Here is a 17497-nt window from a genome sequence, read left to right as displayed (position 1 = left end):
TGACCAACCCTACCCCCCAGAGATTGTATCCATAATGTGATCATCATTAAAAAGTTTCTTTTTCCAAATCATCCCATAAGAAGAAAATTTAGCAGGTGACTGCATATACCTCGATGAATTTCCAATAGTTTTGCCTTTCATTTGATATATATTCAATCTGCTTAGTGGCACAGTGGTTAAGAGCAGGTGTACTCTAGTCTGGATGAACCGGGTTTGATTCCCTGCTCTGCCACTTGAGCTTTGGAGGCTTATCTGGGGAATTCAGATTATCCTGTGCACTCCCACACACGCCAGCTGGGTGATCTTGGGCTGGCCACTGTTCTTCTGAGCTCTTTCAGCCTCACCTACCTCACAGGGTGTTTGTTGTGTGGGGGGGGGGGAGGGAAAGGAGTTTGTAAGTCCCTTTGAGTCTCCTATAGGAGAGGAAGGGGGGATATAAATTCAACTCTTCTTCTTCTGTGTTGCTTTTTTTCCAGTGGGATGCAACGGGGCTGAATAACCCAGTGGTGGGATTCAGCAGGTTCGCACCACTTCGGCAGAACCGGTTGTTAAAATGGTGCTTGTAAACAACCAGTTGTGAAATTATTTGAATCCCACCACTGGAATAACCTTCAGAAAGGGTATTGGGAAAGCAACAGAGTAACCCTAATCAGAGCAACACCCTTCCAATGTCAACTCTGTTTAGGACTGCACTGTTTCTCTGTTGTTTTCCGATTCCAGACTGTTAGGAACCAAGCAGAGACGTTGGGTTGATCATGGTTTTCCAGTTCTCTTTGGAGCTCATCTACCTTTTGAGCTGTTATCTTTGCCCAGGTGAGGCTAATGTCAGGCAGAAATTATAAAGGAGGCTTTTAATCTCTTACTGGAGAAAGATTTGCCTGTTACATTTCAGCCTTCAGTGCAGCTCTTCTATGTATTGGCCTCACCAGGGGCGTACCTGCCAGAGAGACAGGGGGTATCACCTGTCCTCGGGCACAGCCCATCAGGTCATGTGGGGGATTCAAAATTGGTCCCCTACTCACCAAAGAATGCCACAGGCCTGCGGGGCGCCCCTCAAGTTGTGGGGCACTTCGGAGGGCTTGCAGCAGGCTGCCAGTCTGGCACCAGCTTCTTCCAGCCTCCCAACGCTATTGGGGTGGGGAGTGCAGGAGCCGGCGTCAGGCACCCACTGAGTCACTCGCTGCCTCCCAAGCCCCCCCCACTTGCAAAGTAAGTGGGCCATGGGGGGTGAGGGGAGGCGCCCGGAGCAGGTGATGCCCCCAGGCACTATCTCCCCCCCCCCATGTGCCTCTGGGCCTCATAATGAAAGAGAAAGGCAGGCACCCTAGACCCCCCCAGTACACATAAAGGCTGCCAGACGAGCAAGCTGTGCAGAGACTCAAGATGCAAACCTAAACCAATCTCAGTTAAATTGTCAGGCAAACCGTCTCTTTAGTCTGACACGTCTCCTGTGACTTTACCAGATGTCTGGCAACCAGAAATCCAGCTGGTAAACCATGCCTACACCATGAAAGGGAAACCTTTTCCCAAACCGTTTCGAACTTGCTTACAAAATGATTCCCATCCTCCAGCCCCAGGTTCAAAAAGGGAAAGTGTTTCTTTGGGGACGCATAGGTAGGTGAACACGTACACAAATCAAAGCACGGGCTGTCTTGAATTCTTACATAAAAACAAAAGTGTGCTCACATTACTGGCACGCATATGTGCCCTGTCAAATATCTCACTAAACACTTATGTAAAGCCTGTGTTCACTGGTTCGTTATGCACAGGCTCATAAACAAAAGCACAAGTAGATGTGTTCCACAAACGAACACACAGCGTTGCCTGATAGCCCCAAGGTTGGAGATTTGGCTTGCCAGATCCAGGCTGGGAATCCCCTGGAGATTTAGGGGTGGAGCCTGGGGAGGACAAGGACCTCGGTGGGGTACAATCATCCATTTTCTCCAGGGGAACTGATCCGGAGATGAGCTGTACCTCTGGGGAATCTCCAGGGCCCCCCCAGGGACTGGCATCTTCAGGGATGAGGGGATCAGAAGGGATTGTGCTCAGTGGTGAGATGACGCATGAAGCGTCCCCACACTTACACCAAAAGACATCTTGTGACCTTCAAGCAGCACGGTCCACCCTTTCAGAGATAAAGGATCAGTTTCCAAAGTGCAGCAATTACCTTATGGCGGAAAGCAGTGCTGCGGCTCCTCTTTTGCTCAGGACAGGAGTGCGCCTTGCCTGGGGCTACCCGCTTGCGGAGGCAGGTGCAGCAGAAGACGACCCCCACGGCTCTCTTCCAGTGCAACCTGTGGGTGTCTTCCATCCCGCGGGTCTCTAAGCAAGAGCCTGCGGGTCCCTTTCGTCAACACGAGGCTCCCATCCACCAGAAAAGAGGCTCTGCCGTCCCTTTCCACCTTACTCACAAGTGACTCAGCCCACAGCTGCATTTGTCGGCCCAATCCACACCCACTGCTTTCTGCCCCCCGCCCCACCCCATCATGGTCTGCTGGAGTCCCATATGCTTCACACTCGGCTACGATGACAGGACTGGATGTTTGAAATGGTGACAACTGCAGCGGATCCATCCGGCACAGCTCACGATGTACCAGTCCTCGTCTTCTCTTCTCATTCCTCTCCACCAGTGTCACTTCTGCTCCCTTCGCCCCAGTCCCTGGGGAAGAAGTTTGCCCCAAAGGACCATTGAGGAGAAAGTAGCAAAGGCTGTGGCCAAAATATGTCTCGTCTCTCCTTATGGAGCAGAGACGATGAATAACTCCAAAGCCACATGGTGCCAAGCTATTTCTGTCTGTCTCGAAGAAGAGGGTGGCAGGGCGAAGTCAGTCAGGCAAGCACAGAGGGCAAACCAAAAGAGGTCGGAAAGAGGGGAGGGCTTTCTCTCAACCTGGCTTTTCGGTTCTGCAAAGCAGAGCAGCTCACTGCTCTCCATGGGTCACTCCCTTGAGGTCACCTAAGGCCTTCTAAACTATAGCAGACAAAGATTCTGTCCTCCTGCTTACCCCTGGCTGCCTTCCAACAAACCAGATTGGCTCTGGTAAGGGAAAAATTAGCCAATCTCATCCATTTGCCCTCTCAAACCAGGCCTGCATGGATCAACTTTTAACGAGCAACTAGCCAGCCTTCACCCATTTTTTTAAAGTACAGTTCTGACTAAAAGAGCAGCCATGTTTCACTCATGACACTGGAGTGGCAAATGCCAGCTTTGGTTTAGGAAACATCCCACTTTAAGCAGCAGTCTTATTCAACGTAGAAGACCTGCTATTTGTCCCTTCCGGGGCCCGATCATATGAACGGGATGCTGTAAATGTGCTTTAGCGGATACTTTAAACGTTTTCAGTTTTGTAAGATTGTGATCTACGATTGCATTTATATGACTGTTAGCCACTCTAAGTCTAATAATAAACTGAAAATGAAAAAAATTGGGGAACGGAGCCTGCGAAGGGCAGGTTTGGAGAGGGGAGAGACCTCGGCAGGGTATATCGTCCCCGCGTTCACCCTCCAAAGCAGCCTTGTTCTCCAGGGGATCTGATCTCTGTCATCTGGAGATGGCTGTAATTCTTTGACATCTCAAGGCTCCACCTGGAGGCTGGCAACCCTAAACAGAGAGTTTTGTTCACACTTTCGCCTGGAAAGTGAAATGTCCAAACACCACACACTTTTCTGCAGATGGGACATAAAGATGTCGCCCAAGGCAGGGTACCGGCATCCCTTCTTCATAGAAATTCATAAGGAGACCCAGCTTGGGTAGATAAGAGTTTCTCATAGTATGATTTTCAATGTGGACTCTTGGAAACAAGTTGTGCTTAGTTCAGTTTGCTTTGCCACCTTGTAGACACACCATAAGTCTGCAACCTCAGTTCCTGTGCGTGGATTTGCAAGAGGACAAGTCTAACGCAAGCTTAGGTAGCTGTGAATATGCTCAGTCTCTGTGTTCTTCAAAGGTTCTCAAATTGCAGGCAAATGGTTCCCATAGCTTTAACCCAAGTTGTCCCTCCCACCTGATTTCTCCTGCAATCTATTACGACCTTTACAGTAAACAGAGTTCTGTGCTTCCCTCCTGCAGTTTTAAACACCCAAGTCTGCAAGTTGGCTGCATCAGAGCCAATGAAAAGTAGTGGAAGGAAGTGGTTTAAACCTTTCCCTTCCTGTCCCTTCCAGCTCAGACTCACCCTCCCCAACCAGCTTTTATCACCTATGGCAGAAAGGAAGATGAAATTAAGATAAAGGACTTCATTTCTTGGTTCCAGCTGATGATAAAGAATCTTTAAAAGTGAGATTCTGAGATTTTAAAAAAACCCTCAGGAAGGTGAAGAGTTAATCCCTGCTAGTACAGATACAGTCTGTAGCAAATGAAACCTGATCTGTTGGGACTTGGGAATTGATCTCTGGAATTAAAATATAGAACTTTGTTTTTTGAATATGACAGCAGCTTCAAGAATATTATACATAGCAGAAATGCTATTCCTCCAGCTATTCTTACAATTGAACAATTATGGGTGAAGGTATTAAAGCAGGCAGAGATGGCCAAGTTAACATTGCTACTCAAAGAAAAGAACTTAATTAAGTTCATGGACAATTGGAAAGCCTTGATAGAGTATTTAGATAAAACAGGAAAAAATAAATTGATGGTTAGTGGCTTTGAAGCTTAAGAACTGCTAAAATAAGAACCAATAGAGAAAAATGAGACTTCTGTTGGTCATGATGCTAAAGATTCAATTGTATCTTGGTGGGTAATATTTCTACTAGTCGTCCTTATGGAATAAGCACTTTGCAATTTGGTGGGGGGTTTTCTTTGTGTGTGCATTCTTCTGATGTTTGAAAAATTTTGAAATACTAACAAAATTTGAAAATGTGGGGTGGGGGGAAAGATTAAAATGAAACCTTCTACAAGGAGAGAAAACAATCACCTAATGTGTAGTTTGAGCCAGTGAGATAAGTGATAAAAGCAATCATGCCTAAGAGGCATAGCAAGTAGAAACGTATTAATCGGCAACGCCAAAAATAAGATAAACTTCTGCAGCCCAAGCTGGATCTTTGTGCCAGCGATTCCAGGAAGTGGAAACTTGTCCAGCTTCTGGGCAGATCTCCAGCAGCCTGCTAAAGAGCCCGACCAGAGGCTACCTTGAATGCTCCACTGAAAAAGCTGGGTTTTCAGAAGGGTCGCCGCAAAAAGGGTGGTGACAATTCTGTTGAGAGCTCCTCTCACAAAGAAGTCACCGTGAAAATGACCAAATGGAGAAAGGAAATCGGGGCTGCCATCCAGAAGATCCTGTGCTTGCTTAAGAATTGCAGAGAAGCTCAGCAGCAGCTGTGCAAAGGTTTAGGTACCCTGCAGTCCTTCCAAGAGGAAGCAGCCATGGAATTCAGGACGATACATTGGTTTTTGTATGACAAAGAGACCTCTCTCACTGGCGAGAACATAAGAACAAAAAATCTTTGGAAGTATCTCCACAGTAAGAACACTGAGGCCAAGCCCTGATTTATCAGGGGCAGCATTAAAAACTTGATACCATTGGCATGAATTGACACACTGGTTGTTTCCACATGGTGATGATTCCCCACTGTGTCCTTATTGCCACAGAAAATGCGGTGGCATTTGCAGCAGCAACAGTGTTTGCCCAGATGGATCCTATTTACTTTTCCTGGAAACCATCTCGCAGCTACTACTCCATGGTAATTCTCCATTTTTCCGGATTTTTTTTTAAAAATAGCTATTTTTATACTGCTATATTGGAGAGGAAGTTAAAATATGTACACCTTGCTAACCACATGGCATGCAAACGCACTAGGATCATAGTCTTTGCAGAGCAATCAATCGTAAGCAAGTTTGGGAAACATCCAGTTAGCGGAAACAAAGGAAAAGTGGCCAAACATGGAGCAGCAGTGGCGTAGTGGTTAAGAGCAGGTGCATTCTAATCTGGAGGAACCGGGTTTGATTCCCTGCTCTGCAGCCTGAGCTGTGGAGGCTTATCTGGGGAATTCAGATTAGCCTGTGTACTCCAACACATGCCAGCTGGGTGACCTTGGGCTAGTCACAGTTCTTCTGAGCTCTCTCAGCCCCACCCACCTCACTGGGTGCTTGTTTGGGGGGGGGGGGGAAGGAGATTGTCAGCCCCTTTGAGTCTCCTACAGGAGAGAAAGGGGGGATATAAATCCAAACTCCTCTTCTTCTTCTTCAAATGGAAGGTTTTGGGTGGATGCTTGTTGGGGGAAGGGGGGTTGGTGCTCCAGTTTGGGAAACACCTGGAGATTTTGAGAGTGGAGCCTGGGCAGAGTGGGGTTTGGAGAGGGACCACAGCAGAATACAGAGCTTACCCTCAAAAACAGCCATCTTCTCCAGGGGAACAGCTCTCTCTTAGCTAGAGATCAATTATAATTGCGGGAGATCTCCACGTGCCACCAGAAGGGTGGCAACCCTAAAGGCAAAGAAAGCAAAGCATCCACAGGGAAAGAACAATCACCTCAGTATGAGGAATCGCCTCACTGAGGTTGAAACCCTGCAGTCTGATGGCTTTCCAGCACCACCGAAAGGGTAAAAACTGTGAGGCTCCAGTGGCTTGCTTAAGGTTAAATGTTCACCTAAGGAAAAGAAGTGGTGATTTCTTATGGGCAGGTAAACAATAAGGACTGGCTTGCGGGTGCTGAGGATGGTGCATATGTGTTTATATCTGGGAGACACTGGTTCAAAACCTCCTGCCATGTCTCCCACTGACCTTGAACTAGCAGTGAACTACACATAGTAAATCCCCACCCCTACTCCCATTTCTCAGAACTGATCAAAGCAGTATTTTCCCTGGAAGCAATTTTGCCAACCTCCAGGTGGTGGCTGGAGATCTCCTGGGACTACAAATGATCTCCAAGTGACAGAGATCAGCTGCCCTGGAAAAAAAAGATACTTCAGAAGATGGACTGTATGACATTATGCCTTACTGAGATCCCCCCCACCTCAAACCCCGCCCTCCTCAGGCTCCACCCCCAAAATCTTCTGGGATTTCCCATATTTGGTCATTGACTGTAAATAAAGTCTTCTTCTTCTTCTGGGATTTCCCAACCCACAGCCGGCAACCCTATCTGGAAGTGACCTCAAGTCTAGGAATCACCAGAAAATCTATGGTTTTACTATAGTTCCAGCAATTTCTAGAGTAGGGTCATTACATCCTGGCCATTTCCCCAGAAGTGACATCATGATGTTGCCAACAGCTGCATCACCTGCATCCTGCTGGTTTCCAAGGCAGACCTCGCAACCCTAACCACTGTTGTGAGGATAAACTTTTGTGAGGATAAACCAGGAAAACGAAAAAAGGATGTTCCAATGGGTGGGATAAATAAAAACACTGTCAAATATGAGTGAGAGGCTGGGCTGTCCTATTATGGTGAAAAGAACAGATTACGGGGAGGGGCGGGAGCTGTGGTGTTAGTCCTTCCCCCATATTGCTTAAGGAGCTTGTTTACACTTCAGGCGTTGCTATGGTAACTGAAGGGGAATGGGCGGGGCTAAAGTTCCCTCCCGAGGCGAAGCTTCTCCATTAGACTCGGTAGGGGGCGCCAAACCTTGCTACAGCGAGGGCGCGAATGGGACCGGAAACGGACCTTTTTCAAAGGCCAAGGTTCGACACAAACCCGGAAGCAATTTGTTTACCAAGCCTTCCTTTGTACGTGATGAGGAAAATACCGGAAGTCCATCTCGGCTCCCAGCCTCGGGAAACTCGGATAACGGGGCGTTAGCGGAGAGACTGACTCGAAATAAGCGCGATGAGCGACGGCTCCGGTGAGCCCGCTGTGGAAGCCCCGCCCGTAGCCGGAAGAGGAGTCCGGATCGTTGTGGAGTACTGGTGAGAAGGGGAGGGGCGAGAAGGAATGAGGCTGTGGGCGGGGCTGTTGAAATAAAAAGAGGCTGCGCCCGCCCTCTTATAAGCCACGCCCACCTCCTAATTTCCGTTAGCTTTCTCTGTTGGCTCCACCCACTTGACCCATTGTCCCGCCTTTTTAACCGTTCCCCCTCGTGTGATAGACAGGCTCCATTTTCTGCCCCCCCCCGGCACATTTTATTATTTATTAAACAGCTTTAACAAATTAATGACAAATAGTGTTAATAGTCACATTCTAATAAGGAAAAATAATTTTTAATCACACTATTAATATGCAACAGGAAATTCTATTATGCTAGTTATTAGTTAATAACCGAATAAAAATAATTGAGTACATTGATGACGAGTTGCTAATTAATGCTGGTGCACTGTGGTTGTCACCGCTCTGTACCCTAAAGAAGGGGACCAAATGGGAATTGCCCCAGTGAGGGAGATACTTATTTATAATGTATTGTTAAAACCCTCACTTGCACCAATTTCCCTCCATTTCCAGAACAACAAATTAATAAAAATCTGTTAAAACAACATAAACATGCGAGAGCCGGCATGGTGCAGTGGTGAAGAGTGTCAGACTAAGATCTGGGAGACACAAGTTCGAGTCTCTTCTTCTGTTGCAAACTTGCCAGGCCAGTCACACACTCTTCGCCTAACCTACATTACAGGGTTGTTGTGAAGATAAAATAGAACAGAGGAGAAAATTAGAAGCCTCTTATACTAAGCACGAAGCAGTAATGTAACATGTTCAGAACCTCCCATACCTGCATGCAGGACAGTGGAGAAAAGTGGAATGGCTGATAAGGCCAAATCTTTCCTTCTGTAACCACTGAAATCAGCTTTGTGTGCTGTGAGTGCTCTGATAGAATGGCAGTGTGTGTTCATACAAATACTATAAAATATTTCTGTTTTAATGTAGCATTGATCTGTTTAAATATTTAAATATATTAAAATATTTATATCCCACTCCCCTCCCACAGGCCCAGACCACTGGCAGAGGGTGGGGCAGGTAGGGTTGCCAAATCCAGATTGGGAAACTGATGGCCATTTGGGGATGGGGGATGGAGGGTGGGCATCTCAGTACTGCATAAGGCTACATAGTTCTCCAAAGCTTCTCTTTTCTCCGGGGGAACTAATGAGCTCCAATTCTGGAGGTTGACATTGCCACTAATTATCCTTGCCACTAATTATACAAAATTTTGCAAAACAGCCTCCTTCAGATGGCCAAGCTGTCAGCCATTAATACCAAAATATTGTGATCAGCTGCAGGCTCTCTGAAGTGACTCCCAACAGCCAACGTAAAAATTGCCGTTCTGACGATTCCAAAGTGGCGGGGCTGACACTGAAAAGGCCTGGGGACAGTGTGAGGAAGAACAGATGTTCTTGAGCAGGTTGCAAGAGTTCTTGGGGTGGAGCCTCCTTAGCTGATGGATCCATGCAGTGTAGGTGGGCCTTCAGGCCCATGGATTCCAGCTCATGAAGACCTTTAGAGGTCCAGCATCTTAAACTGAGACAGGAACTTAGCAAGCAACCAGAGAAGCTGCTAGAAAAACAGCAACTAGTTTTAAACAGCTTCAGCTCTGGGTACTTGAGAGGGAGTATCTGCCCATATATTCCTGCCTGGACACTGAGGTTGGAGTGGGAGTCCCTCCTGGCTGTCCTTAGGAGAGGAGGGTGTGGAGGCAGCCTACAGGGCCTTCTCAACAGTGGCCCCTGCAGTGTGGAATGCCCTCCCACCAGAGACCTGCCAGGTGCCTACCCTCCTGGAGTTTCACCTGGCCGTTCGGCTGATTTGAAGAGCTGTCAGTTACAGAAGGGTAGAGGGATTTCCTGTTGGCAGAAGAGGATAGGATTCACAAGAATGGGTATAAATTACAGGTGGAAAGGTTCTGGCTGGATGTTAGGGGAAAACATTTTCACAGTAAAATTAGTTCAGTGGTAAGCTGCATTACTGCAGTCAAAGTTATGCTCAGTTTGAACCAACGGAAGCTGGTTTCAGGTTGCTGCCTCAAGGTTAACCCAACCATTTATCCTTCCCAGTTTGGTGAAAGACATACCCAGCTAGCTGGGGGCAATGTGTAGATAACTGGGGAAGGCGATGGCAAACCACCCCATAAACAAAATCTGCTGTCACCCCATGGGTCAGTAAGACCTGGTGCTTGCACAGGGGATTGACTACTTTTACCTTTAGTTCAGCTGCTTAGAGAGGGTGTGAGCTCCCCCTCGCTGACTGTCTTCAAGAAAAAGCTGGACGAACACTCATCAGGAATGCCAGCCACAGGTACAGGAGAAAATACTACTGGAACACGGCCATACAACCCGGAAAAACCGCAACATCCAAACCAGTTAGCCTACCTCACAGAGTTGTAGTGAAGACATCATGGGGGAAGGAAATACAGTGCAGGGTCGCCTGAGTGCCTCAGAGGAAGGGCAGGGTCATGTCCCTTCCATTATTATTATTATTTATTCAATTTCTATACCGCCCAATCCCCAAAGGATAGTAATGTACTTAACATAGTAATGTACTTAACAAATGCACTTAACAAACATAGATAGTAATGTACTTATGTGCATAGTAATGTACTTAACAAATGCAGGCTCTGATCCCTGACTACCTCCATTGGGCATTCCTGTCTGAACATGTGAATTGTTTCAGTGACGCCATTTCCAAAAGGAAGGCATGCAGACAGCATACAGTACATACCTGCATCTGTCCTGCATTGTTTGCTTGTTCGTCTGATGGAAACAGCTCCTCCCTTGGAACTGGCTGCCACTTTTAACTCCTATTTCACACCCTACGTACCTTTTCTTTCCCAGTAAACCCTGCGGCTTTGAGTCTGCCTACCTGGAGCTGGCAAATGCAGTCAAAGAAGAGTATCCGGATGTGGAGATTGAGTCCCGACTCGGAGGAACAGGTATGGCCCCTGAGAGGCTTCCACACTGACTTTGTAAGACATCATTCTTCGCACGATGCCCTTCGCCCTGCAACTCACACAGCAACAGTTCCACAGAAGCACTGAATTATCAAGCATTTTGTACCTGTGAAGCCCTCAGAAACACACTATGGTACCAAAATGCTTAGGCTGAGTTAACAGTGCTGGGACTGGGGAGTTTGATGCTCAGATACTGGCAGGTGGGACTTCACTGCTGATGTGTGTGAACTGAGACCACACACTCTATAGTCGCTGGGAGATATAAGACAGAAATATTTGAGGCAATTTTTATTTTATAAATTTATTTTATAAATTTTATAACTATTTCACAAATTTTATACATTATATTCTTCTTTGCAAAATTTAACTTTGTATCTGTTGTCTGGCCCAGATCACAGTATTATGCTACTGGTAGCTAAGTTTTTGTGGGTGGTAATTAAATGTAAAAGGAGTTAATTTATTTTGGGGGTTATATTAGCCAGATGCAGCTTGTGGCCAACGGGCCACTAAAGCAGTATCATTCAAATAAGTAAGGCTGTACACTCACATGTGCCTGGCATGTTCCCATGGCTACATGTACAGGGGAGGGTGAGCCACAAACAAACCGTCTCCAAAGAAAACATCTGTTATTCCTTGTTGAGGAGCCCCGGACAAGGGTCTTCAGGGTATCTGAAACAGCCAGTGGCAACCCCTTCTAAGTGTTGAGAGGGTGGGATAGTGTTTTAGTTAGAAACTGGGGTGTGGGACGGCACCCTGAGGGAGAAGCAGGTGGCTTGGTGTGCTTTAGGCAAGCTCAGTGGCTTGGTTCTTTTCTGTAAGGGAAGGGAATCTCTCCCAATACAAGGCAGGTTCTGTGCACTGGAAAGAAGCACCTTGGTGGAAGGGAACTGTGGAATCCGATGCCGGGTGCGCAGTCTCACTTGTGGCCCCATGTCATCTCGATTGCATGGGTTGATACTTGGGCAGAGGCAGCTGTGCCTTGGCATTGACAGTGGGGGAGGGGCGTCAGAGCTGGGTTTGAGACTGTTCTTCCTTCCCCATTTCTCTTTTTGGGTACATTTCTGGTTTTTGCTTTTTTCTCTTCACAGGTGCTTTTGAGATTGAGATAAACGGCCAGCTGGTCTTCTCCAAACTTGAGAATGGAGGATTCCCTTACGAGAAAGATGTGAGTGTAAAATAACCTTCAAGTTACAACAACCTCCATATGAATCCTAGCAGAGTAGGAGATTCCTGTGATCTCCTGCAGCCAGAATAACAAAATGCCTTGTGACCCCTTAAAGATGAACAGATTGATGGTGGCAGAGCCCAGCTGAACATAACTCTTCCTGCCTCTGGTGAAGCAGAATCTGCTTTACCAAATTCGCTACTGTGGTGAATGCCTTTAGTTTTTCAGTGGCCACAAGAATTGGTTGTTTTTAATCTTGGAGTAGGTGAAGTGTAAAAATTTAACAGAAATAAAAGCTGTCGATCCCTGGAGAGAAACCGTCTGTCCTGATTACAAAATACTTGTTTCCATAGTTGTGGATGGAGAGGAAGGTGCATTTGAAAGAATACTTTTATTCTGAATGTACTCAGTTATAGTTTCCCCATGTGTGGTTCCCTCTTTGAAGTAACTTAATTTCTCAGGGTACTGAGAATCATAGAATTGGAAGAGACCACAAGGGCCATTCAGACCAACCCCCTGCCTTGTAGGAACACACAATCAGAGCACTCCTGACAGATGACCATCCAGCCTGTATTAAAAAACCTCCAAAGAAGGAGTCGCCATCACTCTCTGAGACAGAGCATTCCACTGTCGAACAGCCCTCACAATCACAAAGTTCCTCCCAATGTTTCAGTGGAATCTCTTTTCCTTCACCTTGAACCCACTACTCCTGGTCCTGGTCTCTGGAGCAGCAGAAAACAAGCTTGCTCCCTCTTCACACGACATCCTTTCAAATATTTCAACATGGCTACCATGTCACCCCTTAACCTTCTTTTTTTCCAAACCAAACATACCCAGCTCCCTAAATCTCTCCTGATAGGGCTTGGATCCCAGAGGCTTTACCATGTGGGTCACCCTCCTCTGGGCCTGTTCCAGCTTGTCAATATCCTTAACAGGGACACCTTGACAGTCTTGCTTCGTAGTACAGATGAATCCTTTTGCCTGTCCTTGAAGGAGTCGCTTTTCTCTCTCCCCCTTCAGCTCATTGAAGCCATCCGGAGGGCCAGCAACGGGGAACCTCTGGAGAAGATCACCAAGAGCCGTCCACCGTGTGTGATCCTTTAGCCTGTCCAGTTCTTGTCTTTCGCCCCCCCCCCTCCTCTCCCCCAGCTTACTTCTAGCTGTCCTGACCTCTGCCTTGAGGTGCGATGATTTTACTGGGTGGGTATTTTGGGGTTCTTAATCCCAGAGAGCCTTATAGGCAAGAGCCACAGGAGGGGATTGTGGGTAGGGACCACAGGCCCTTTCAAAATATGCTGGGGAAGTCTTTCTCCTTCAGGGAAGTTCCCCTCAGTGCTCATTTTTAGATGAGACACTTGCTATCTGCCTTCTCAGATATGAGCCCCTATTTTTTCCCCTGCTCCTTTTATAATTTTGCCTTCTTTGTTGCATGTGACTTCGTGACTGCGTTCATGGGACGCAGACCCCTTTTCCTCCCCCTTCTGACCAGGAGCCTGAACAAGCCAGTGTCCAGCCCGCCTGGTTTAGTGACTGTTCAGAGCCAGAAGAGTGGATCTTACAGGATCCATTTTCCCCAGGAAGTCCTCCTTTGTTGTGTAGGATAGATCAAATGCTTGAAGGGAGGGCCAGGGCATGGCTTAGCATAGGGCAGGGCCCGGGAGGGGAATATCCCATCAAGATTTTGCCATCCCAGACTGGATCCTCGGGGGCAAAGGAGAGGCAGAGACCGATTTTTTGTTTTTGCCACGCCCGCCCAACTCATTGTTTGCCAGCCAAGTGCTGTGACCCACCACCCCCATTTATACATCAGCCTGACTCCTGGGATCCATTTTAAGCATTTTTTAAAACATTCCAGTAATTTTGGCTGGATCATGCTCCCGTTCTCCCTTGCCCCTGCTGACTACTTTTGAAAGATGGTAATTAAATGCCCATTTGCATCCCCCACTTCTTTCCTTCCATGGGGCACGTCTCCATAAAGCCAAAACCGTGATATTAATTTCTCATACTGTGCAAGATTCAGCTCATAAAACGAAGCTGCGTAGGCAGAGATGAATCTCAGTCTCCGACAGGTTTCCTTTTTCTACGGCAGAGGCAGCGCTGAGGATGCTGTGTCTTTCTTCTCATGCCTAGTTTGTGAAGGACAAGTCTAATCCCTCCTTCGCCCCTCCCTCCCTCTTCCAAGCTCCTGGGTTTTCAGCACCCAGTGTTCACCTCTTCAGCTGGCACCTTGTAACTTTGGCACATCTGGCACCCTAGGAGTGCGAAGAGGCCAGGTCTCAGCGGTGCTGCAAACTGTGATGAAAACACAGATGGCCGGGAACTGAGGACGGAAAAGTCGGCTCTGCTTTTTTGCCTCATTTGCTGAGAACGTTGATGAATCCTTTTGATTATATATAAATGTATAATTACAAATAAAAGTTGAAATGCTTATGGTAATTTTTTTACGGTTAGTTTTTTTTTATGCTGTCATGTCACAGCTGACTTTTAGCGACCGGCACAGGGTTTTTTAAAGCAAGAGGCACTTGGAGGTGTTTTGCCCGTGCCTGCCTCTGCATCAAGATTCCTTAGAGGTCTCCCTTCCAAACACTAACCAGCACCAACCCTGCTTAGCTTCCAGGATCTGGCAGGCTTGGCTGTCCTAATCAGAACTGGTAGTAAAGAGTATGGAGGAAAAAGAACAAGGACAGTTTCAGTGAATACTGTGAAGGTGATAGGGAAGGGGGACCAAACACTGTTTCAGATTTCAAGAGTGAGGCGCAGCTGATGTCCTTAAGGTTCAAGGCTCACTCTTGGAAGCATTTAAAATTATACTGCAAAAAGAAGAACACCTGATAAAGTTTTATTGTGTATTGTCGAAGGCCTTCACTAGGGTGTTGTGGGTTTTCCGGCTTGTATGGCCCTGTTGCAGTAGCATTTTCTCCTGACAGTTTCGCCTGCATCTGGCTGGCATCTTCAGAGGATCCTCTGAAGGAGAAAACACTACTGGAACAGGGCCATACAACCCGGAAAACCCACAACACCCAAAGATTTTCTTATCTTCGCCAAAACTACAGTGTTGTGGTCAAGACAGGAGAGTCACCGAAGTCCAGTTTTTGGGCAGAAAGATTTTGTATCTGCAGCAGGCTCCCCTCAGCCATAGACCTATTTAAGGGTTTCTGGTTTACTCCATGTGCAAAAAGTGGTGAAATGGCTTCTGGGGAGCAATCGCATTGGACTAAAACTCAAAGGGGGGGGGGGTTGCTCTTCTCTCTACAAAGGTTCTCCTGCTTTTTTCAGAACAGAGACACGCTCTTGAAGTTCACCAGGTTTGAAGTGTTTTTAGGTTGCTGTCTGTGGGTTGGCCAATGCCTGGATATTTTGGGGGACGGGGCAGGGGTGGAGCCTGAGGAGGCGGGGTTGGGGTGGAATTTCAAAGGAGTATAAAACCAATAGAGCTCACCTTCCAAAGCAACCAGGTGAACCCCCAGCCCTGGTGGGTGGAAGAATCCATTTCCATTCAGTTCAGCTTGCCTAGATCTGGAGAGGGAGCAGAGCCTCAAGGGTGGAGCATCCGCTGCACCTGCCAAAGATCCCACCTCTCTCCCTGACAGCTCCAGCATTTTTCCAGGTGAAGCAAGACTTTTGCTTGCAGCGCACCACTGCCTCTCAGGCGAGACCATGGTAAGACCAATGGCCTGACTCAGGGGGAGACACCTGCATGTTGGGTCTGTGGCTTGATGCCAGAGTTAGCTGCTTTGCCTTTGGTAGCAGCAGTGGTATAGCCGTTAAGAGCAGGTGCACTCTAATCTGGAAGAACTGGGTTTGATTCCCCACTCTGCCGTTTGAGCTGTGGAGGCTTACCTGGGGAATTCAGATTAGCCTGTACACTCCCACACACGCCAGCTGAATGACCTTGGGCTAGTCACAGTTCTTTAAAGCTCTCTCAGCCCCATCTACCTCACAGGGTGTTTGTTGGGGCGGGGAGGGAAAGGAGATTGTCAGCCCCTTTGTGTCTCCTTACAGGAGAGAAAGGGGGGATATAAATCTAAACACTACTACTTCTACAGGCAGTTCTGGGTTTGATACCAGTGAAAGGGTCAGATTGGAAGTGGTGTCAAAGGTGCCCTGGGTCTCTACTGCTCAGAGCAGTCAAACATAGACTTGTCTGATAGGTCGTTGCTGGAGTATAGCTAAGCCAGCTTCATGTGGTCTGACCTCATAGCAGCAGCCGGTGTATTTGCTGGGATGCTACCCCTGGGCTTCCCTGCATTTTTCCATAGTTCACTGTTCCCAACTGCCTGCTCGAACAGCCTCTTAGTTATGATGTCTCACGGGTAATTTTATTTGTGCCGTTGCATGGAAAGGGAGATGACAGAAAAAAACATGGGCAAATACCGTGTGCCAGTGGGGAGATGTTAGGCACCAAGTTCTGTCATTTTCCCACAGACTCCTACCCCCCCCCTTTTTTTTCTGGCAAAGCTTCATTTGACGGGGCTTGCAGATCTACTGGGAAATAGCTCTGGCCTCGTGCACCAGGAGCAGCTAAGCAGGTGGGTGATGACATTCCTTGCCAGTCCCTGAGGGAAACCAGAGGATTACCGGGGGTAAATGGCAGCTGGAGACAAATTGTCTCTGGACGCCCCCCCAGGCTCCGCCACTCACTGCTGCCTGTGCCCTCGACCCTGCCCATGTCCATGACACATGGGCAGGGGCGAGGGCGCTCAAGGACAATGGGGCAGCAGGACTTCCTGCTCCCTCATGGCTCTTGCATCCTCGACCCTGCCCATGTTGCCATGGACATGGGCAAGGTCTAGGGTGACCAACTCCCTCCCACACCCCGCTGTGCTCCCAGCCAGCAGCCCCTTCTGACCTCCCCTCTGGGCAGGCCAGAAGAGACTGCAGTCCCCGGCTTCAGAGACCTGCTTTTATAAACACTGAGGCCAGGGTGGGGTTTGGGGAGCAGGAAGGGGTGAGACTTCCTGCTCCCCAAGCCCCACCCCCAGCCTCAGTGCTGGATCTCTGAGGCCGGGGACTGCAGTCTCTTCTGGCCTGCCCAGAGGGGCGGTCAGAAGGGGCTGCTGGCTGGGAGTCCAGCGGGGAGTGGGAGGGAGTTGGGCACCCTAGACCTTGCCCATGTTTATGGCAACATGGGTGGGGTTGAGGGCGCTTGGAGGCAGCAGGAAGTCCGGGGTTGAGGGCGTGCGAAAACCACGAGCCAGCAGGACTTCCTGGTCACTTGGGGGGCCGATTTTGCGCCCCCCACGTGACCAGAAGAGTGGCGCCTGGGGACAAGGATAGGCCACTGTGGTTAGGCCACTGTGGGAAACACCTGCTATTCTAGGGTTCTGTGCATCATCATCAGTCAATGGTATGCCAAAGGCTCCGTATGCGCCTTCTATGTTCTGACTGGCTGTACAGCTCAGAATGTGATCATGAGGGGAGATCTTCAACTAAGGTTGCTGGGCACAGGGCTCTGATTCAGAGCTTCAGAATTTGGCTGCGTCTTTGGGGGCTGAATGGGACAGAATTAAACCTGACAATAGAGAGCCAGT

The 17497-nt window shown here is 48.1% G+C and overlaps 2 protein-coding genes across 5 annotated transcripts in view; one reads left to right on the top strand and one right to left on the bottom strand.

Moving 5' to 3' along the window:
• GRB7 (growth factor receptor bound protein 7) overlaps positions 1–7746 on the bottom strand; it is a 96403-nt gene extending 88657 nt beyond the window's left edge. For 2 of the 4 annotated variants that reach the window (XM_048517297.1, XM_048517298.1), the window contains exon 1: positions 2168–2654. In XM_048517297.1, the coding sequence (XP_048373254.1) occupies positions 2168–2311 (144 nt within the window). In that variant the 5' untranslated portion in view covers positions 2312–2654. Of the gene's footprint in view, positions 1–2167; positions 2655–6467; positions 6737–7645 lie in introns of those variants that run through there. The other 2 variants (XM_048517299.1, XM_048517301.1) reach the window with 2 other exon arrangements.
• Positions 7633–14402, top strand: MIEN1 (migration and invasion enhancer 1). Its single transcript, XM_048517305.1, has 4 exons — positions 7633–7838; positions 10686–10783; positions 11890–11966; positions 12987–14402. Exons 1-4 carry the CDS (start codon positions 7759–7761, stop codon positions 13068–13070), a joined length of 339 nt encoding a protein of 112 aa, XP_048373262.1. The 5' UTR covers positions 7633–7758; the 3' UTR covers positions 13071–14402.
• Positions 14403–17497: the final 3095 nt, after the last annotated feature.

Source organism: Sphaerodactylus townsendi, linkage group LG15 (genome assembly GCF_021028975.2).
Source record: "Sphaerodactylus townsendi isolate TG3544 linkage group LG15, MPM_Stown_v2.3, whole genome shotgun sequence".
In the NCBI taxonomy this organism is placed as follows: Eukaryota; Metazoa; Chordata; class Lepidosauria; order Squamata; family Sphaerodactylidae; genus Sphaerodactylus; species Sphaerodactylus townsendi.
Note: the sequence above shows the minus strand (reverse complement) of the source record. Positions and strands in the feature narration are given on the sequence as shown.